The following is a 24,481-nucleotide window of genomic DNA, read 5'->3' as shown; positions in this document are numbered from 1 at the left end:
CAGTGAGAGCCCGCAAAATCCCAGATCAGTCGACCAGTACAAAACGAAAGTTACCAGACAAAGACACAGAGGAAACAAAAAGACATCACTCTTAGGGGTAGATGCTAATGAACCTCCAGACTCTCAAGGATCCCAGTGGGGTCCCTGGAGTTCCAGGCCAATGCACCAAATGTGCCTAGATTATGACTCCCAGATAGACCACCAGTCCAGACTTCAACAGCAAAGTTTATTGTTATTGTAAGCATGCTAGCATAGAACTCGTCTTTAGCACTGGTCACAGCAAGGCAGGGAGGAGTTAGAGTTCTTCTGTGGGGTTAACTTTTTAAAGTAAAAAATCACAAGCCCTTCAGGGTGGTCGGGGGGTTTTGGCATGGGTGCAATTTTTACTACTTTTAGGTCTTTGCTTTTTCCCCATCCTGATTTGTCAACTTGTTTTGTCTTTAGAGTCAGGTTATGTTGTCCTTGAGTTGGGGCATCTTGTGGTTTATCAGTCATCACCATATGGTCAGGAGTTCTGACTCTTGTGCTTTGGAATTTCCAAAAAAGAGAGGGGGCGCACCATGAACTCTGGGAACATGAAGTTAGTCTGGAGTTTTTGATTTTAAAACACTCTGTTAGGAAATTTCTTTGAGAATAAGGGGTGAGGGTCTTACAGTATTGGAGTAACTGGGAGAAAACTATGAACTGACTGTAACCTATGAATGGGACAGAGCTTCCAATAACGTGTCCTTCTAGAAAAATTTGTACAATCATGGGTTGTCAATGTGCTTGAGAGCAAGGATATGATAGGAAGCCCTGCCATTTCCCCATAATCTCAGCAGGAGATATAAAAGCCTAGGAGGAATATTCTTGGCTCTTTCCATATAATCAGAGATGATAAGACATAACACCTGGTGTATTTCCTCACTTTTCTTTCATATGCTTCATCTTACAGTGAATGAAACCTCATAGTATACTTGCTTTCATATTAAAAATGAGGAGTGTTTTTTTGCACTTGTTAAACACACAGAGTCTCCTGGTTTTACTGCATGGATTCTTTTAGCATGTTCTTCTCATTGCAAAGATTTTGTCCCTTGATAGGGTGGATCTACACATTGTAAAATCACAAAAATCCAGAAAAAAGAATAATGGAAAGAAAATGAAGATTAAACACAAACTCACATATTTCATCCACTCGAATTCCCTGATCGTTCAAAAATAATTACTTTATATTGTTGGTGGTGCTCTTTTCATGTTTGGCTTTAACTATTTCAAAAGATAGCAAGACAAAACAAATAACAGAATCCAGATTCACGAATGAGTTTGGGAGGAAAACAATTACATATGTGTCTGAGGACATATTTGTAGAATTAAATAAATTAGTTGCAAAAAAACCACATGAGCTACCAATATAGGACCTACTAACAAGAGCAGGCACTTCTCCAAAGAAATATTAGTGTATAACAATATAAAAAATGTTTAACACCCTATACGTTGTTGTTATAAATTAAATCTCTACTGAGTATCACTCTCAGTGTGTGATAGTAATTGTCAACAAGAAATGCTTGGTAAAAAAAAAGTAAACAGATACTCCTATATGCATGCCTATTTAGAATTGGAATGTCAGTTAGTTCAATTAGGTTATGAACTGATAAGTAGTTTACATATTAAAAATCTAGCATGTGATCACTGTACTGTTACTGTATACACACATAAAGACTAAAGATATACAATAGAGATGCTGGTATACCCATATGCTAATCAAATAGTGAAAGGTGGACATAATTTCAGCTTCTGACTAAAGATGAGAGAGTAAATAAACTCTGGCATATATCACATTTACTTCTCAGAGATTGGATGGATCAAAGCCTATTTCTTCTCACAAAATGAATGCAAATGGGCAATCATCACATTGTGATTACAACATCAAATACTACATTTTGTACAATACATAGAATTTAGAAAGAATGAAATATGAAGCAAGGGAACTATGATCAAGGAGAGAGATGACCACTAAGAGAGGAGAGGCAGGGTAGGAGAGGGATTTAGGAAGCACTAATATGATCTGTGTGAAAACTTCTCTTAAAACTTTAATTAGTGTGTACAATAAATATATGCTAATGTAATTAAATGAAACTAAGTAAAAATGGAAATAACAGTAAAAGAAAAGAAATAAAGAAGAAGAAAGAAAAAAAAGCACTGAAAGTATATGTGTGAGAGAGAAGAGAGAATAAAAATATAAAAAGCAATGTTTTAGTTCCCCAGTTTCAGAAGTGATGTACATTATTATTTAAATTTAAATGTCTGAACAGTTTTGAGTTACTGCTGTAATACTGCACTGGTACAATAATGCATGGACATTGTGAACATTTCTGCACTTTCTCACTGCTTAAATGATTGTAAAAAAAGAGTGATACTGATGAAATACTAACATATGTCAGAAAAATTCAACTTTCCAAAGTGGATAAAATATACTTAATTGATTATTGTCCTATACAAATGTAAATTATGAAATTATTTAGCAATTGAGTCAATTTAATATGCACACTACATAAAAATATGTGCACACAGATTTAAATTGGTGCATCGGAAAGAACAGAGTGATCATGACCATGCTTTTCCTGACTCAATTTGTTCTTGAACTTTAGTTCTGAAACTGTGCCAAGTAATCGTGCCTGGAAATTGGCCCCTGTAGATGACCATATGTTGCATGATGCTCATTGTTCTTAAATATGAAGAACCTGGAATCATAAGGCAGAAGGGCAAGGAAGCCACTCGCCTATTTTTACCACAATAATTCTTGGGCTTTATTTGGGCCATACTTTACCAAGAAAATTTTCATTTCACATAGAACAGCATAAAATTTCTAGGGTGTTAAAATTATCTTCACAATATGAATAATGAATTCAGAGAAAATGAAGGAACAAATACATAAAAAATGATAAATGATTTAGTACAGATGTTTTCCAATACTTATGTAGATTTCATACGTTATTTTGAAAAAAGAAAAGATCAAATAAAATTTGGGGGCATAGAATATTAAAAGAGGCTTTTGTTTGCTTGCTTATTCTTCACGAATTTTGGTTCACAGTAAGTATTTTTAAAATCAGAATGAATTAGATAAGTTAAAGTGAAACAGAAGTTCCATTAAGAAAATCTGTGTACAGGTATCATCTGTTAATCTTATAAGTAACCCAGAATTTTGTCGACAGAGATGTGTAGTTCGTTGAATGAGATTCTCTAATAAAAAAAAAATCATCTGATACTCCAGTTATAGAAAACTTTGACTTTGGACTATCAGGTAATGGGAACATCTTATCACCATTAATATTCCTATTATAAGTGAAATTTATTTGTAATTAGAGTTAATTGGCATTATTAAGAAATAAGGAATTAATCATGTATTAGGTTTGCTATGCATCTTTGTTTACAATTTATGCAATATTTAAATAGTTCTTAATTAACTCACATAATGAAAATTAGGGAAACAGAATCATAAGTAGAATTTGGTCTCAAAATCTATTTATATACATAGACACAATTGTATTAAATTCTCTTCATTTATTTGATCTTTTTGCATTATTTCTCTAATATAAAAAAGGAATAAGTAGTAGTTAATAGAGCCTAATATTTGTTGTAGCCTAAATGAATTATTTCATGACAGTACCAGTTCAACCAACATGTGAAGTATGGTAACCAATATGAGCGCATAAACAAGTAATGCTTTATATATCTGTCTATTTGGGCAATTAAATTTTATAAACCTCAAACTGTAAACTAATATTATTTGAGAGAAAACACAATTATAATAAAGGACTTTTAAATGCATATACACAAAACATTTTGGATCACTCAGGTTAAGTATTGTCTTTAATTTCTGCAGATTTTAGAACCATTAACTATGAATGCCTGGAACCACACAAATGAATCTAACTTTATACTTATGGGATTGACAGATTCCAAGGAGATCCAGCTAGTCCTCTCTGTGCTCTTTCTCTTTATATACATGGCCACTGTGCTGGGGAACATAGGCATGATGTTAATCATTCGTCTAGATGTCCAACTTCACACTCCGATGTATTTCTTCCTCACCCACTTGTCATTCCTTGACCTCAGTTACTCAACTGTCATCACACCTAAAACCTTAGAGAACCTGCTGACTTCCAGAAAGAGCATTTCTTTCATGGGCTGCTTCATTCAAATGTACTTTTTTGGCGTCTTGGCAGGTACTGAATGCTTTATACTCTCCTCAATGGCCTATGACCGCTATGTAGCCATCTGCAATCCCCTACACTATCCAGTTATTATGTCCACAAGACGCTGCCATGCTCTTATCACTGTATCCTACGTGATTGGAGCTATGGATTCCTCTAGCACTGTCTTTCCCATGAGCACATTGAATTTCTGCAAATCTAAGGTAATCAATCATTTCTTTTGTGATGCATTCCCAATTTTAGCCCTGTCCTGCAGTGATACCCGTGATACTGAATTCTCCATATTCATTTTAGCTGGTATTACTGTAGTGCTATCTCTTATCACTATATCCTCATCCTATGTGTCCATTCTCTCTACAATTTTGAAGATAAACTCTTCTTCAGGTAAGCACAAAGCCTTTTCCACTTGTGCCTCTCATCTCCTGGGAGTCACTGTCTTTTATGGAACTGTGATCTTTACTTATATGAAGCCTACTAAGTCCTACTCCCTGGGAAAGGACCAAGTAGCCTCTGTTTTCTATACAATTGTGATCCCCATGCTGAACCCACTCATTTATAGTCTCAGGAACAAAGAAGTGAAAAGTGCTGCCCTTAGACTTGTGAAAAAGAAAGATGGCTCCCAGAAATTTAAATAACAATGTTGTTAGATATTCAAACACTTCTCCTTTCCTAGTGATCACTTCACTTCTTTTTGCTTGTTTTTCTCTTTGTTTGTTTGCTTGCTTGCTTTTGATTTGGAGGCAGTGTGGCCCTGGCTCTCCTGGAACTGACACTGTAGACCAGGATGGCCTCAAACACACAAAGGTCCTACTGCCTCTGCCTTTCAATGGCTGGCATACAAGGTGTGCACCACCACTGCTAGGCTATAGATCACATCTTTACATTCTCTCTCTGCTTGAACCTGTAAGATTTGTTTCTTTTTCTCTTTTTATGTAGAGTTTCCCTTCCACGACTAAAGTTTAGGCATTTCTCAGAATGGGACTTTAAAAGTCTTTGTCTTTATTGAAAATCAGGACATGCATATGAAACTCATGCTCTAAATATTTTAGATTATCAGGTCAAATGGCAGGTAATTTGAGGAAATATACTTGAATTTCTTAAGTTTATACAGTAGTTAATATATTACTAAAAGTCAGATATCTGATTCAGGGCACATAACACTGACACATTAACATTTTTCAAAAGTCATTCTTTTTGTGATATGGAAGATTTTATTATTGATCTTATCACTAGTAAATGAGTGACATTTTAAACTTCATTTTCCTTAGTTGCAAAAATAAATAATAATCAGATGACAATGTGATAACAGAATGGATATAACACATCAATGAAAATGAAAATCTCTGCTTATTATAATTAAAAAATATTGTTAAATTTCATGCGTAGTTTGTTTGAAGAATATTTACAGATATTTAAACACTTATCTGTAGTCACAATTATTCAAATAAGTGTAAATGGAATCAATAGTTCTAAAATTTAGATTTGAGTTAAATAATGTAAGTAAAATTAAATTATAAGGAACTGGTATATTGTAATACTGGTGACAATATGGAAAATCTACAATGTTGTTACGGAAAAGAAGCACTGTAATAGTTATTAACACATAGTTCCACGTTCGTAGCAATCAATAACTTGATTGTGTTTTTATATACTGTAACATAACAAATACACCTCATTTCCTCTACATTTTTTGTAACTTTCTTCATTCACTTAAAAGTCAAGTACTTGACCATCTTTGTGAATATAAGTTGTGTACTGAGCATATTGTCAGTATGTGGCCAAGATCTTACTTCTATCTTCGTTCCTTTAGAGCTCTTATCCTACACACACAAGTCAGATTTCTCAGTACAGTAATAACTCCTGTGTGTGCAGCAGCTAAACTTGAAAGCATCAGATCATCTGCAATAACACAAAAACACTTTCCTAATACTGTTTCACTGACTTTAATCTTATTAATTTACCCTTGTAAAAATTTTAACTAAATCTTTGAATTAAACGATTAACAGAGTCTTTATTGTATTATATAAAGGAAACACCCTAAGGCATAATATTGACTATAAATTTATATTTTGTTGTAGTCATAAACATTTTTAGATAGAGTATTACATTTATTTTCAGAGTTAAATGCTTATATTATATTATTTCTGTTTAATGTATATTTTATTTAAGCATTGTTTTAGAAAAATGTAGTGCCACACTCATAGTATTTAACTTTGTTGATATCTTATAGTTATAGAGATATAATTTATACATTTATATTTTATGTTTCTTAAATATTTATCTATTAAATTAGGATCTTGTTTACTTACTAAATTCCCTATATATTCTTCTGTGCTTATTTCACAAATGCAAGCATTGCAGGTCATCCATATATTACATATTTCCCTGTTTTATCTCTTTCATAGACTTGCATTGTACTAAATCAATAACTCCATGAACTTTGTCTCATATTTTCTGCCGCACCTGTATTGTCTGTAATTTATACTTTTGTTACTGCTATTGGTTTATGTTTGTGATAAATTATAAAACATTTAATAAATATTTGCTTTTAATATTTTCTATTTTGTTTTATTTAGAATTTTAATATGCCTCATTCCATATATTTTCCTCATTTTCTGTCTTATTTTGTTGGTTGTATTTAATACACATTTATTTTTAAATACATTTTTATTGAAATCTTTTTAATGCAGATATAACTTAATAGTTTATAACCTATTTCTAGGAATATAAAGACATTCCCGATTTCAGCACTAGAATATCTTTTCACTGATATATTTCTTGTGTACAGTGTATATTTATAACCATAGACCTATTTCTACTCTTAGATTTGATCAGGGAAGTCTCTGTCATCAGTGGGATAATCATTAACACAGTGAGTATTTTACAATGAGTGCTCATCTCTGAAAAGGACATCAGTATTGTATACACAGTGTTTTGACTGTATTAGCCCCTGCTATCATTGCCCTCTTATTTTCTTCATCTTCCTCCAATTACTGGTGAGACGACGTTTCAGCTTGTGAACCTATGTGTGTGCGTGTGTCTCTAGGACCTGAGCAAGTAGCCACAGCTGTTTGAAGTTCATCTTTGTGACATCCATGACAGGACAAACACCAGTGTTTGTTTCACATTGCTCTACTCGACCCCCCAGCTGCCCCTCTTCTCCAGTGTTACCTGGACCTTGTAAGGGGGTGATGTCGATGTCTTAATAGGACTGAGAGCTCAGCTGTCACTTATTCTCAGATAAAAAAGACCCATAAGTGGTCACAGTGTAGGCTAAATGTATGTAGGCTTGGGAGATAGAAGAAGAGTATAGACAGTTATAAAAAGAAGTAAATGGTTAAAAACAGCAAAGTCTTTAAAGAGACTGAGTACAGAAAGAAAAATAAGCTCAAACAGATGAAAAATTCACAGAGTCTTAATTATGTATATTATTGTGTTATCTTTGACATTTTGAATGTGAATGAACCAATTAAAGAGAGTCATTTCATTGTATGACTGATAAGTTAAACCAACATAAAGGTATCTTGATTCCAGAATGTGAGTATAAGGATATGTTGCTTTGGACAAGAGATTCATCTTTGTTTTCACAGAAGATTGGAACCATGGATTGCTTCCAGACAAATATGTTTTTATGGACCAAGGCATCCTGAGAGGTCACCATGAACACTCCAAAAATATCCTCAAAAATTACTTCACTCAATAAACAGAAGGAAGCTGTTTGTAGATAACTGCATAAATATTCCCAAATATTGCCTATAAATGTTTGTTTACATTTAAAGGTGGATATGCTACAGAGATTTGTGTTGGTATGGATCTTGGTTAATTGATACAAATTTATGGTCGATCTTGTGTAATGTATATTTCTGCTCTTGTCCAAGGGTTTGTGATTGTGTAGTTCATTTTAAAAAATATAATGTATAATTAAAAAATATAGGTTAATAGATAATCATCAATAATAGTCAAGCTTGTAGTCATGCTAGTTAGATTTTCTAAATGTATAGAGATATTATATTTCGGTTAGATAAGTATTCTTTAAATCATTCAGAGAACTTCAGAATATGGCATTTAAATGTTTTAAAAATTTAGGACTTTTCATGACAATGAGATAATCTGCTCCTGGCCGCACCAGCTACTTCAAGAGGAAGATGGGCATTGAAGAGGCTCCTTTTGGAGTTTGCTAGCCATTTGGGCAAGAAACTGCTCTTGCCTGGACTGCTTATCTGGACATACAGGATCCAAAGAGAAATGACTTCTGAACTTGTCTAAAGGTGAGAAGATCCTTCAGGGCTCCTGCTTCATGAAATAGTCTGCGAGACATTCTGCGGAATACAGAAGAAAATGACTGACAAACTGCCAATATAGGCAGAACTGCCTTTGAAATTTCCTGTTTCATGGAAAAGTCTGCTGGATACTATGTGCTTGTAGGCTGAAGATGGATGCCCCAATGGTACTGAAAAACTTTGGGTGACTCTCCAGGCAGTAACATGTCTCTGTCAGTTCTAGAGTTTTAGAAGTCGCTTACAATGCACTTCCTGTTTACTTAGGTAATGCTATATCCTTCTGGAGTCTTTGATGGAGTTGAAGAATTTATAGTTATATTTATGTTTTCCTTAGTTATGATAAATGATATAGTAGATATAAGTAATGTAACTGAAATTCTTGTTTGATACCTGTTTTGTTATATGTAATTTTGCCATGTTATACTTATAACTTTCTATTTTATTTAAACAGAAAAGAGGAAGTAATGTGGGAGTTCCCTCTGTGTGCTGTGATTACTTCCTTGGCCTGTTGATAAGGCAGAACTGAGGTAGGCAGGGAGGATCGGATTGATTGCTATGAGAAAGAGGGGTGGAGTCAGGGGACACCATGGATCTGCTGCTGGAGACAGATGTAACACATTTTTGATAGGCCATGACCTTGTAGTGATCTACAGATTAATAGAAATGGGTAAAATTAAGATGTAAAAGTTAGTCAATAAGAAGCCAGAGTCAATGGGCCAAGCAGTGATATAATTGAAACAGTTTCTGTGTGATTATTTTGGTTTTGGGAGGCAGGGACAAACAAGCCACTTCTTGCAGGAAATGTAAGATGTAAGAATAATAATTTCTTTGTTTAGGATGCTAGTATGGAGTTTTAAAATCATACCTTAAGTCTAATGTATAAATAAAATCATATTATGTAAAATCACCAGTTTACTTAATTTTTTTTTCTATGCCTCTGCCTCTCAAGAGCTTGTATTCAAGGTACATACAACAACAGTCAGGTATACAATAATCTCGAATATAACCCCTAATATAACATAGATCATATTCTCCTTTTCAGGTATTTGTGCTATATTTTCTTACAATATAAAATTTATAAATATAGTTTTGTTTTTCTTTTTTCTCTATAGTCAAATGAACATTGAAACTTAGACATGTGTCAAATTCTCTGCCTTGGATCTATGTAACTAAACTCATTCTTTCCTTTATTTTTAGCCTGAAAATTACAGGTAATTGTCCACACTTGGCTTGATGTCTCATTTTCTTCATCTTACTTTCAAATGGAATTTTGGCCAGAAGCAAGAGGCTAAACACAACTACCTTTTACTTTTTTTCATTTTAAATGTTTAATGTTCTGCCTAGATGCATATATATGCTATACATTCTTGTAGCTCTCTCCATGGAAGAGGAGATCAGACACCCTGTAATTGAAGTTATGAATGGTTGTGAGCTCCATGTGTCCTGAGAACAGTATATAACACTCTGTAAGAGCAGGACTTAACCTCTGAGCAATCTTAAGAGCCAAAAATTGGAAAAAGAAATTCCGTTTTTCCTCTTTTTCCGTCTTCTGACTTACTTAAGATCAACAATAATTCGTATGGAATGGTCTGTAGAATGAATAGCAGAGGTGTCAAAGAGAACATCTGTTCTTTCCTTCATTCTAATATAATACACTTAAAATAAAAGGCTGTGAAGCATGAAAGCTAAGTTTTAATCCTGAAGCCAGTCTTATGAGATTTAGTTGAAAAAAAATTTATTTTGGGTACTGTTTTCTGTTGTAAGTAGTGATGCCAAATATATATTTTGGAAAACTTACAAGACCTACATGAAATGATATATGTGACTAAATGGGATCGATATCTTGTAGAGTACATGTAAGTGTGGATTATTAATCACAAATGAGGAATATTTCTTTCAGCTTCATTAGTTTTTGTAGATTTGAAAATAAAATTAGGAGAGACAGTTCAACTAGAGAAAAACAATATTGTTTTATTAAACTTTCTTTTTGTGACATTAGTATTTATATGTTTTTCTTTATATTTTATGAAGAATTGACAAGAGAATATTTGTGAATGAACTAATAAATATGATCAACTGACGGCACAGCAAGAAAGGGCATATCACAATGTCCATGTGCTCAGATTCCTTCGTGCCTCTCTTTATAGGAGCTCATTTCCTGAGAAAAAGCAAAAACATTCCTGAAATTCAGAAGACACACTTCCTTTAAATAGAAAAATTATTATTTTTTAAACAATCTTCTATGATTTTGCATACCAATCCCAGTTACCTCTCCCTCATTGTTTAGTGTTCTACTCTCCATCCCCCATCCATTCCTCAGAGATGGTGACATCTTCCATAGAAAGTCAGCAAAGTCTGTCACATCACTTGAGGCAGGTACATTCTAGGATTATCCTGTGCACAGGAATTAGCTGCATTTAATTGATATTTCTAGTTGGCAAGCATAGAGATGTTATTCAGAACAATTATAGCTTTATTATTCTATATTGTATATTGTGGGGTCTAGGTAGTCTCTAGTAATATGGTGTTATCATCTAATTCAGGTGGACAATGAAGAGGAGTAGGAAAAACCTATAAGGGAAAGCTGCCCAAGAGTAGCAGATCTGATGTTGGCAAGACATAAATTTATGAGGGTTAATATGCACACCAAAAGTGTCCTTGGGTGCAAACCATTTTGAACTATCTCATAAAACAAGTAGAATGCTACATTTGTTTGCCCTGTCATTATCCTGAGCAGAAGAGAGTTCACAGCACCTCTCCTGATTTTTAGTTGTGGGTGTGTCCTGTGTGTGGAAATCAGGTGGCACAACTTGAGAGTAAAGTTAAGGAATTCCTAGAATTCAGGAGAGGACCTGAGTCTGGGGAGCCTTCAGACATTGCCTAGTCCTCACCTTCTCAGTGAAATCCTGAAAGATTCAGTCTAAAAGACAATCAACAAAGAGTCTTTGCTGATGAAGTCAGAAGATAGTGAAGAGAGGGTAGATGTGGAATTGACCCAAGCTTAACTTAAATAGTTCACCAAAAAATCTGGATGATTCAAATCAGGACTGCTGGTTGTTACATCACACTGAGCTCACGAACAGCCATGATTCTAAAGTGGTGAGTCTTACAAAAGAGATGTGTGAGGGTAGAGAAGGAAAGTCAACAAGAAGAGAGGGATAGCATGTAGATCATACCAGAAGTTTTGTTGGGATTAACCGATTAGATCCAGGAGTAATAAAATGCTGACAGACCTCAGCAGAAACAGTGTTCCTTTGATCAGATCAACTAAAGGATCACTGTTTCTCTGAGGAAGCATGTGTAAGCATGTCTCAGAGAGGTGGTGAGGTTATAGCGCCTCAAAAAGTAGGGATGGAAGGTTCCATCTGTAGGTCTGTTTCCCACAGTTCCCTGTAGTCTTAAAGTAGAAGATAGCAGAAGGAAGGTTGTGGGTCCTAACAGCCACCAGGTGTCAACAGTGAAGCCAACTTTCCTGTCTAGTTCCTCTCAGTATTCCTAGGCCTTCAGGTCTTTGTCTCTTCAAGAATGAATAGTAACATTCTCTTTATTTTTTTAATTTTATGTACACGTCATGTAATTGCCTCTTGAGTTACCTTTCTTTCATTCAATGTTATTTTAAATTACTTTTTACAAGTTTGAAATTTAATTACTAATTATTTACAACAATTCCTAAATAGATTATTTAAGTCTCATCTTTATGATTACATGAATCATTAAAATTTAGCAATTTATGTATTTTGGTATTAAAAAATTTGGCTTAATTTTTGTTTCCTGAATGCTCGCTTTATATTTAAAGTTAAGTGTTCTGGCTCCACCTTAGTATTTAACTATTTAATGATTTTTTCATGAAAACAAAATTGACAATTTTACTCACCTTCTAAATGAGTATAATATTTACCTACATTAAAATCTATTTAGATATGGGATTTTCCTCTACTAAAAAGTATTATGGCTGAAATTTTTTTTCAGTACAAATTTTGTTTAGGATATTTTTCTGGTATATTTGCTCTCTAGAATCCATATTTGTTAGGCGTTTCAGTATATTTTCTAAATGTAATTATTTATTGTTTTATGTTTAGTATGCTTGACCTATATGTGCACCAAGTGCCCAAATAATACAGAAGATTGATCTGAATAGGTATTTCATGTGGTTTTTATCTGCCACATTGTTTTGGGGAATCAAAAGTAAGTCCTCAAAAAGAACAGTTATTGTTCTTCAGCACTGAGCAACTCTTCAACTCTGAATCCTATTTTTTTATATTTTTGATTATAAATAATTTAAAAATTGTTTAAGGTACTTATTGACTCTCTTTGAACATGTTTGATCCTTAGTTTCTCATACTTAATCACATGATATGTCCACATATGCTCCACATATTATTCCAAGTGATATGCAAGAAACAACTTCCAATGACACTGTTCCTTATCCTTTTTCCCTTATATTCTTTCTTCCTATTTTCCAAGATATCTGTTAAGTCTTGAAAAGGGTAATTACCAATGTTCATTCTAACATGAGCATTTAATAACTTCTTACACATGGTACCACTGCTAGTTAAGAGTCTCATCACTAACAGCTACCTACAGTAAAAGAAGTTTCTTTGACAAAGGCTCAAAGCATAACTACCCATATTTAAAACTTCAAAGTATCAGTGAATTATAAAGTTTAATCCTAAGGAAGGAAAAGCTTATTTTATTTAGTAAATAAAACTTTCAAGATTTCTTGGAAATTTTTTAAATCTGACATAACTCATATTAAGTTGATATTAAATTTATACATAGATAAATATGTAGCTTTTCTACAAATCAATAACACACATAAGAAAAAATCAGGAAAATAATTATGTTTGTAATTGTAGAAATTGAAGCTAAAGCTAACAATGAATATATGAAAGTATACAGAAAAAGTTATAATGGAAAGTACAACATGCTTATGAACAAAATTGAAAATATATGTAAAAATGAAAGACCTTCCATGCTCATAGGTCAAAAGAATTAATATTTTGAAAATAGCCATGATGTAAAAATGATTCATCTCCACCAAGTTTCCATTGACACTTACTAAAACATAGAAAAAATGTCTAAAAATAATGTAGAAGAAAAGAATCCTTAATAAAATCTTGAGGAGACGGGTAAAGCAATGTTGGAGGCATAAGCATATCCCACTAAAAATTATGAACATAGAGTTATGATAACAGCATAATGATATTGGAACAACTGGGAGAAAACTATGAACTGCCCTTGACCTATGAATGGGACAGAGTGTAGACTGTTTTTCCAATGAGGTGTCTTTCTAGAAGAATTGTACAAGCATGGCAATTCAGTATACTTGAAAGCAAAGACATGAAAGGAATGCCCTGTCATTTCCCCATCATCTCAGTGGGAAATATAAAAGCCTAGGAGAAATATCCTTGGCTCTTTTCATATGGCCAGAGATGATAAGAAATAACATCTGGTGTATTTCCTCACTTTTCTGTCATTTGCTTAACTTCACTGTGAATGATCTTTCATATTATACTTGCTTTAATTTTAAAAAAGAGAAGAGCTTTGCATGCACTACGCAGACACAGTCCTTTGTGTTTTCCAATAGAGACTTTTTTCTTTTCATTATTATTATCATTATTATTATTATTGGTTTTGTGAGACAGGGTTTCTTTGTATCTTTGGAGCCGGTCCACCTGGAACTAGCACCTTTAACATTTCCTTCTTTCTTTAAAGTTTGAGTCTCACGATCATGGTGGGTCAACACATTGTATAATCAAAAAGTTTCAGGAAAATGAGTTAAAAAAAGAGAATAGAAATTAAACACAAAGTCAGACATTTCATCCAGTTGAATTGTCCAAAGCATTAAAAAATAATTACCTGACATTTTTGGTTATGCTATTTTAATGTGTGGCCTTAACTATTTCAAAAGATAGCAAGATAAATAAAACAAATAACAGAATCCAGATTTATAGGTGACTGAGGAAATATTTATAGAATTAAAAATATGAGATACAAAAACACCACATGAACTACCAACATAAGACCTGCTGAGAAAAGCAAGCACTTCTCCAAAGAAATATAGGTAGTGTATAACTACATAAAAAATTTAACATCCTATGTTTTGGGAATGTAAATTCAATTTCTACTGAGGATCACTCTCAGTGTGTCATAGTGACTGTCACCAAGAAGTCAAGCATCAAATGCTTGGTAAAAGGGGAAGTAGATACTCCTATATGCACAGCTATTTGGAATTGGAATCTAAATTAGTTCATTTAGGTTATGAACTGATATGTAGTTTACAAATTAAAAAGTAAAGACAATTAGCAAATGATCACTGTATTGTTAATTCATATACACATAAAGATATCATACAATAGAGATGCTGGTGTATCTATATGCTAATCAGATAGTGAAAGGTGGACATAATTTCAGCTCCTAACTAGGAGAGGGTAAATAAAATCTGGCGTATATCACATGAACTTCTCAGAGATTGAATGGATAAAAGCCTAATGCATGTCAGAAAATACATGTAAATGGGGAACCATCACATTGTGATTACAACATCAAATGCTGCTTTTTTCTACAATATATAGAATTTGCAAAGAATGATATAGGAAACCAGGGAACTATGAGCAAGGACAAAGATGACCACTAAGAAGGAGGAGGCAGTACAGGAGAGGGATCTGAAAGCACTAGCAGAATAAAGTACATTATACAGCAGTGTGAAAACTTTTCATAAAACTTTAATTAGTATGTACAATAAATATATGCTACTGTAATTAAATGAAACAAGTAAAAATGGAAAGAACAGTAAAAGAAAAGAAATAGAGAAAGAGGAAAGAAAGGAAGGCACTGAAAGTATATAAATGCATGAGAAAGGAGAGAGAATAAAAATATATAAAGCTAAGTTTTAGTTTCCCAATTTGAGAAGCGATGTGCATTATTATTTAAATTTAAATGTCTGAACAGTTTGGGATTACTGCTGTGATACTGTACCTACAATAATGCATGGGCATTGTGAATATTTCTGCCCTTTACCCATTCTGAAATGATTGTAAGAAAAAAAAATTAGTGATACTGATGAAGTAGCTGACATAACAGAGAAAAAGTCAAATTTCTACATTAGATAAATTATACTTAATTTATTATTGCCTGTACAAATGTAAATCATGAAATTATTTAGCAATTGAGTCAATTTAATATGCACACTACATAAAAATATGTGCACATAGATTTAATTTGGTGCATCAGAAAGACAGAGCGATCATGCTTTTCCTGAGTCAATTATTTTTGAGCTTTAGTTCTGAAAGTGTGCCAAGTAATCTTGCTTGGAAATTGGCCCCTGTAGATGACCACATGTTGCATGAGGCTCATTGTTCTTACATGAAGAACCTGGAATCATAAGGCAGAAGGGCAAGGAAGCCGCTTACCTATTAATACCACAATAATTCCTGGGCTTCATTTGGGCCATAGTTTACCAAGAACATTTTCATTTCACAGAGAACTGCATAAAATTTCTAGGCTGTTAAATTTATCTAGACAATATGAATAATGAATTCAGAGAAAATGTAGGAAAAAATACCTAAAGAATAATAAATGATTTAGTACAGATGATTTCCAAGCCTTATGTAGATTTCCTATGTTATTTTGAAAAAAGAAGAACAGATAAAATTTTGGGGGCATAGAATATTAAAGGAAGGTTTTGTTTGTTTGCTTATTACTCATGAATTTTGGTTCACAGTAAGTATTTTTAAAATCAGAATGGATTACATAAGTTAAACTGAAACAGATGATCCAATAAAAATATCTGTGCACAGTTATCATTTGTTAATTTTATAAGTAACTCAGAATTTTTATGAATAGAGATGTGTAGTTGGTGGAATGAGATTCTATAATAAACAAATATCATCTGATACTGCAGTTTTAGAAAACTTTGAACTATCACATAATAGAAACATCCTATCAACATTAATATTCCTATTAGAAGTGTTTAATTTTTAATCTGAGAATAATTTAAATTATTTTAAAAAAATAAGGAATTAATGATTATTAGGTTTGCTATGCATCTTTGTTTACTATTTATGCAATACTTAAATTGGGCTTAATAAACTCATATAATAAAAATCAGGGACACAGAACCCTAAGTCATATTTATGCTCAAAATCTACTTACATACAAAGAAACAATTGCATTAGATTCTCTTCATTTATTTGAATTTTTGAATTATTTACCTAATGTAAAATAAATGGATAGTAAGGTGTACTTTATAGAGGCAGATATTTGTTGTAGTGTAAAGGAATTGTTTTATAACAGTACCAGATCCACTAACATTGTGAAGTATGCTAACCATATAAACTAATACACAAGTGATGCTTTATATATCTGTCTATTTGGGCAATTAAGTTTTATACAACCTCAAATTGTAAAAAGTATTGTTTGAGACAAAATGCAATTAGAATAAAAGACTTTAAATGCATATACGCAACACATTTTAAATCATTACGGTTAGGTTTTGTGTTTAATTTCTGCAGATTTTACAGCAATTAACTATGAATGTCTGGAACCACACAGATGAGCCTAACTTTATACTTATGGGATTGACAGATTCCAAGGAGATCCAGCTAGTCCTCTCTGTCCTCTTTCTTTTTATATACATGGCCACTGTGCTGGGGAACATAGGCATGATGCTTATCATTCGTCTAGATGTCCAGCTTCACATTCCGATGTATTTCTTCCTCACCCACTTGTCATTTCTTGACCTCAGTTACTCAACTGTCATCACACCTAAAACCTTAGAGAATCTCCTGACTTCAAGAAAGAGCATTTCTTTCATGGGCTGCTTCAGTCAATTGTACCTTTTTGCCCTCTTGGCTGTTACTGAATGCTTTATACTCTCCTCAATGGCCTACGACCGCTATGTAGCCATCTGCAATCCCCTACACTATCCAGTTATTATGTCCACAAGACGCTGCCATGCTCTTATCACTGTATCCTACGTGATTGGAGCTATGGATGCCTGTAGCACTGTCTTTCCCATGAGCACATTGAATTTCTGCAAATCCAAGGTAATCCGTCATTTCTTTTGTGATGTATTCCCAATTTTAGCCCTGTCCTGCAGTGATACCCATGATGCTGAACTCTCCATATTCGTTCTAGCTGGTATTACTGTAGTGCTGTCCCTTATCCCTCTATCCTCATCCTATGTGTCCATTCTCTCTACAATTTTGAAGATAAATTCTTCTTCAGGTAAGCACAAAGCCTTTTCCACTTGTGCCTCTCATCTCCTGGGAGTCACTGTCTTCTATGGAACTGTGATCTTTACTTATATGAAGCCAATCAAGTCCTACTCCCTGGGAAAGGACCAAGTGGCTTCTGTTTTCTATACAATTGTGATCCCCATGCTGAACCCACTCATTTATAGTCTCAGAAACAAAGAAGTGAAAAGTGCTGTCCTTAGACTTGTGAAAAAGAAAGAGGGCTCCCAGAAATTTAAATAACAATGTTGCTACAGATTTAAACACTTCTTTTTTCCTACTGATCACATCACTAGCTTGTTTGCTTGTTTTTATTTTCAAGGCAAAGTGGCCCTGGCTGTTCTGGAACTCTCTCTGTAGCCAAGATATCCTCAAAGTCACAAAGATCCTTGTGCCTGGCTTTCCAGGGCGGGGATTAATGGTGTGAGCCACCACCACTGGGATATTAAGTGCTTCTTTACCTTCTCTCTCTGCTTGAACCTATCAGCTTTGTGGTTTTTTTGTTGTTGTTGTTTGTTTATTTGTTTGTATTTGTGTAGAGCTTCCCTTCCACTACCAAAGTTTTGGCATTTTTGAGAAGGGGACATATAAGTCTGTGTCATTACTGAAAATCAGGACATGCATATGAAACCCATGCTTTAAATATTTCAGTTTATCAGGTCAATGTGCAAAAATATTTTTGAAATGATTAAGCTTATATAGTACTTAATAAATTATTAAATGTCAGATATCTGACTTAGTGAACATTATGCTGACACATTAAGATTTTCAAAAGTAATTCTCTTTGTAATATGATACATTTTTATTATTGGTCTTATCACTAGTAGGTGAGTGACATTTTAAGTCTTATTTTCCTCAGTTGAATAAAATAAATAATAGTTACAAGTCAATGTGATAACAAAATGGATATATAACACATTGATGAAAATTAAATTCTCTGCTTATTATAATTTAAAAACATTGCTAAATTTTATTTGTAATTGGTTTGAAGAATATTTACAGATATTTAACCACATTTCAGTTAATCAAAATTATACAAATAGCCAGAAGTAAAATCAATAGTCAAAAAATTGTGTTTGATTTAAATAATTGAAGCATAATTAAATGATAAGGTAAAGTTACATTGTAATATTGGTGGCAAAATTGAAAATATTTAAAGTTATTAAGTAGAGTACTGTAATAAATATTAAAAAATATTTCCTCATACTTATCAATCAATAACTTAATTGTACTTTTATGTAGTGTTTTTAAAAATGCATGCCATTCCTCTATATTCTTTGTAACTTTCTTCATTCACTTAAATGACACATATTTGACCATCTTTGTGAATATAAGTTATGCGTTGACCATATTCTCAGTATGTGGCTAAGATCTTACTTCTTACCTTATATTGCTTTAGTGCTCATAACCTGTACACACATCAAGTCAGAATTCCAGGCACATAAATAATACCTTTGGGGGCTACTGCTAAATTTTAAAAACGTCAGATCATCTGCGATATTGCAAGAATATTTTCACTAAGTTTTATCTCATTAATTTAAGTTTGAAAATGTTTAAATGAATAATTTGAATTCAATGATTTACATAGTTTTTATTGTATTATAGAAAAATACTGTAAGGTATGTTATTGACTGTAATGATGTATTTTGTTGTAACTCAAAAACTTTTTCAAATAGGAAATTAAATTTATTTTCAGAATTATATTTATATATATATTATTTCTTTTTAATGTATATTTAATGAAGCTTTTTTTTTTAGAGAATGTGGTACCATTCTCCTTGGTGTTTAACTTTGTTGATGTCTTATAATTATATAGATATAAATTATACATTTATATAATAAATTTGTGAAATAGCTTACCAACTTATTTATGATTATATTTCTTTACTGCATTTCTCTATATATTTTATTATGTTTATTTTTGAAAACTCAAGCGTTCTGATTCATTCAAATATTAAATATTTTCCTATTTTATCTTTTTCAAAGACTGGCATTAGACTATATCAATATTTAGTGAATATTGTTTTACTTTTCCTCCAGTGACTGTGTTGTCTGTAATTTATAATTTTGTTACTCCTATTCATTTATTTTTGTGATAAATAAAACAGTTTAATAAATGTTCACAATTAATTTTTTCTAGTTGGTTTTTTTTGAATTTTAATATGCCTCATTCTATATATATTCTGTCATATTCTGCTGCTGATATTTCATACAAGTTTATTTTTGAATACACATTTTCTTGAATCCTTTTTAATGAAGATATAACCTAATAGTTTGTAACCTATTTATAGAAACATAAAAGCATTACAGATGTCAACACTAGAATATTTTTTCCACAGATATCATTCTTGTGTACAATGTATATTTATAACCATAAACATATTTCTACTCTTAGATTTGATCAGGAAAGTCTCTGTCATCAGTAGGACAATTGATAAACCAGTGAGTAATTTACAATGAGTGCTCATCTCTGAAAAGGACATCAGTATTGTATACATAGTATTTTGTCTGTATTAGCCCCTGCTATCATTATCTTCTTATTGTCTTAATAAGTAGGACTACTTTTCAGCTTGTGAAAGTGAGTGTGTGTGTGTGTTTCTAGGACTTGGTCAGTAGCCACAGCTACTGTGAACTCATCATTGTGACGTCCATGACATGAACAGACACCAGTGTTTGTTTCACATTACTCTACTCAATCCCCAGCTGCCTGTCTTCTTCAGTGTCACCTGGAACTTGTACGGGGTGATATCGATGTCTTATTAGGACTGAGAGCTCAACTGTCATCATGTTTCATGAGAAAGATAAAAGCTTGGAGGATGTAGCAACAAGAATAATAATTTCTTAGGAAATGATGCTAATATGAAAAGTTTTAAAATTATAACTTAAGTTTAAATATAAATAAAATCACATTATGTGAAACCACCAGTTTAATTATTTTTTACTAAGCCTCTTCCTCCCAGGAGCTTGGATACAAAGTACATACCCCAACAGTCAGTTATACAATAATCTCTAATATGACCCCTAATATAACAGACCCAATTCTCCTTTTCTGGTATTTGTACTATATTTTCTTCAAATGTAAAATTTATATAGTTTTCTATTTTCTTTTTTTCTATATAAGTGATTGAACATAGAATCTTAGACATGTAGCAAATTCTCTGTCTTTGATCTATCTATGTACCTAACACATTTTTTTCTTTATTTTGGGCCAAAATATTACAGGTAATTGTCTCCACTTGAATTGAGATTTCTTTCCCCTCATCTTATTTTCACTAGCACCTGGATTTTTTTTTCATTTTAAATTTATTTTTTTTGTTTATATTTTTTAGTTGTTGAAAAAAAAATTACCGCCTCCTCCCCATTTCCTATTTCCCTCCCCCTGCTCCCAAACATCGCCCCCTCCCCCCCCACTCCTCCCTTCCCCCCCTCCACTCGAGAATGATGAGCAGTCCAGATTCCCTGCCCTGCGGGAAGTCCAAGGTCCTCCCACTTTTATCCAGTACCAGGAAGGTGAGCATCCAAACAGGCTAGGCTCCCACAAAGCCAGTTCATGTATTAGGATCGAAACCTAGTGCCATTGTCCTTGGCTTCTCATCAGCCTTCATTGTCCGCCATGTTCAGAAAGTCCGGTTTCATCCCATGCTTATTCAGTCCCAGTCCAGCTGGCCTTGGTGAGCTCCCAATAGATCAGCCCCACTGTCACAGTGGGTGGGTGCACCCCTCGTGGACCTGACTTCCTTGCTCATGTTCTCCCTCCTTCTGCTCCGCATTTGGATCTTAAGAACTCAGTCTGGTGCTCCAATTTGGGTCTCTGTCTCCATCTCGATCCATCGCCAGATTTTTGGCCAGAAGAAAGAGACAGAACACTCCACTCATTACCTTTTTTTCTTTTTTCAGTTTTAAATGTTTGAATGTTTTGCCTACATGCATATATATGCTATGCATTCCTATAACTCCCTCCATGGAAGAGGGAATCAGAAACCCTGTCATTGAAGTTAAGAATGGCTTTGAGCTGCCATGTGTACTGAGAGCTGTATACAACACTCTGCAAGAGCAGTACTTAAATTCTGAGCTTTCTTTAGCCACAATACTTGAAATAAGGAATTCCTTTTTCTCTCTTATTGTGTCTTCTGACTCACTTAAGACTTACAGTAATTCTTACAGAAGGGTCTGTTGAATGTGTTGAATGAATAACATAACTGTCATAAGGACTGTCTGTTCTTCCCTTCATTCTATTCGTAAAATAAGAGGCTATGCAGCCATTAAATCTAGGTTTGAATTATGGCTAGGCTAATATATAGGACAGACACTATGCCATAGAGAGAGCCATATTCATATAACAAATCACAATAATCAAAGATTAGAAAAAGCCTAGGCATCGTCAACATAGGAGTAAAGAAAAATATTCTTGTACACAGAATTCAGTATTCTTAGGAAATTTGGCTGGGCAGTGTTTGATGATCAAATACTATTGGTTGTTTAATGATAGGTAGAAGTGAAGATTATTTTATTGAGTGAAATTAACCAGACAAGAAACAATTTCACATGCTTTTACTTACATGTGAAATATGAAAACTATCTGACTTTAAATATTAAAAGGCATTATTTAGAGGAAAGAAAATTATCATCCAGGTTGAAGAATGAGGATTAGACAGAGAAGTAAAGAATTATTCTTATTTAAATAAAAATACACTATAAAATATTGATTAAGTAAAAACTAGATCCAAAGGAAATGAAAACTTTCCATTTCCTAAGTTGTAGCAAAAAAGGAAGTTATAAGATAGTAGCAAAAAATTATGTGGGATTCCCCTCTGTGTGATGTGAATATGATTGGTTAATAAGGAAAGCTGGCTTGAGCCTTTGGCAGGGCAGAGCAAGAGGTAAGCAGGGAAGGCAGAACTGAATTCTGGGAGAAATAAGGGTGGAGTCAGAGAGAAGCCATGTAGTCCCAATGGAGACAGACACAGAACCTTTCTGGTAGTACACGACCTTGTGGTGAGGCACAGATTAATGGAGATGGATTAAATTAAGATGTAAAATCTAGCCAGTGAGAAGTTAGAACTAAAAGATCAAGCAATGATTTACTTTCTGTGTGATTATTTTGGGGCTCAGTGGCTATGGACAAACAAGCAGTCCTCCTCCTACATAAAAATAATTCAGGAAAGGAGGAAGGATAAAGACAAGATAGAGATCAAATAACCTTTTCTCAGGGTGAGTGGATAAACTTGGTGTCTTCTGGAGTAAAATTCACGTAGAAAGACAATCTTAACCAATGCTCAACTCTCATTTTCTTCAGTATTTTTACTTTGAGTTAGTTTGTATTAGAATTTCATACATGAGTACTCTATCTATTCCAGGATTCCCTTTTCCTTCTTTGATTCTTCCTGTGTCTATAACTGGTCTCAAATATATTTTAATTACTTTAAATTTTTTAATTACTGAGTTTCTTTGGTATTGTTTTTAAGCACATATGCCTAGGCTTGACCTCTATGATAGCTTAATAGTTAGCTCTGAAATATAATTAGTTAGCTAACAAAAGAGAAAACCTATTTCCTTGTCTCAGAGCCTGTAATATTTGATCTGTTGTGGAGAAGTTGTGAAGGTGATTTGTTTGTCACAGTTTGCATGTTGTTTTAAAGTCTGTGATTATTTTATCTAATCATTACCAATTAAGATTCTTCTTATGAATTACATTGTTCTCAGAAATTTTGATCAAGTTATGATTTATGAAAAATAATGCCATTAACTACACAAGTAATATATATTTTAAACTTCTGAAATAGTCATTCTTTCTGAAGAAACCTCAGGAAAATATCAGAATGAAATAAATTGAGATACATAAGAATCTCCTACTCTTCATTACTGTGAGAATGTTGTATTCTGCTTTGCTGATTTAGAGAAAAGATCTACAGTTAAATGTTGCACCTTTTAAAAAACGATGTTATCAGTTTATTCATACTTAGCACTTTTTAAATTTTGTTATTTTATATGACATAATTTCCACCTTCTGATTCATCCCTTCAAATCCTCCTACATACCTCTCCTTGCTGTTTCTGATTTAGACCTCTTACTTTCATTATTTTACATGTAATCATGTATATATACATACAAACATATTCCTAAATGCAATAAATAGAGTTCTTACAGTATTACTTGTAGTTTTTTTTTTTTCTGTTAACCACTCAGTACTATAGAACCCATTGGTGAACTCTTCTCTGAGCAGGACTATATCTCCAAATTATTTAATTGCCTTTAATTCATCCTATATGGTTTAAGTCTATGTGGTCTTTTTCCAGTCTATGTTGGCATGTCCCTTGTTGTCCTTATTCAAAATATATTTAGACAGTTTAATCTGATTATGCTGTATGAATTGAGCTTTTAGCATTAACCAATCTCTAAAATGTTCACTAATATCAAATATATTGTTCATTTGTTAGTGTTCCTTAGTTTTTTTCAAATATATGAAAGTAAACTTTACAAATGTCCCAGGATATGTAGTAACATAGAGCAATATGAAGAACTGCCATCCCTGGGATGGTTCAAATGTGTTTATTATGGTGGAAATCCTAGTTCATACAATGAAAGTCTGACTTTTATGTGTTATAAATTCCATCATATTATAATATTTAAAGGGAATTACATAAGATCTATCAATGCATGGAATTTTTAATCTTAAAATGACTACTGGATATGAATATACAGAATTTTTCTTTTGAAAAGTAGTGCTTGTTCACAAGAGAAATTTTTAGAGACTCTAGCAACATGCAAAGGA

The 24,481-nt window shown here is 33.1% G+C and overlaps 2 protein-coding genes across 2 annotated transcripts; both read left to right on the top strand.

The window, feature by feature from the left end:
• The first annotated feature begins 3,880 nt into the window (after window positions 1-3,880).
• On the top strand, window positions 3,881-4,828 carry LOC126497744 (olfactory receptor 8H1-like). Its single transcript, XM_050135921.1, has one exon. It carries the CDS (start codon window positions 3,881-3,883, stop codon window positions 4,826-4,828), a length of 948 nt encoding a protein of 315 aa, XP_049991878.1.
• Window positions 4,829-17,004: 12,176 nt separating this feature from the next.
• On the top strand, window positions 17,005-17,952 carry LOC126497752 (olfactory receptor 8H1-like). Its single transcript, XM_050135931.1, has one exon. It carries the CDS (start codon window positions 17,005-17,007, stop codon window positions 17,950-17,952), a length of 948 nt encoding a protein of 315 aa, XP_049991888.1.
• The last annotated feature ends 6,529 nt before the right edge of the window (window positions 17,953-24,481 follow it).

Source organism: Alexandromys fortis, unplaced genomic scaffold (assembly GCF_014885135.2).
Source record: "Alexandromys fortis isolate MF-2015 unplaced genomic scaffold, M_Fortis_MF-2015_v1.1 scaffold_23, whole genome shotgun sequence".
Classification (NCBI taxonomy): Eukaryota; Metazoa; Chordata; class Mammalia; order Rodentia; family Cricetidae; genus Alexandromys; species Alexandromys fortis.
Note: the sequence above shows the minus strand (reverse complement) of the source record. Positions and strands in the feature narration are given on the sequence as shown.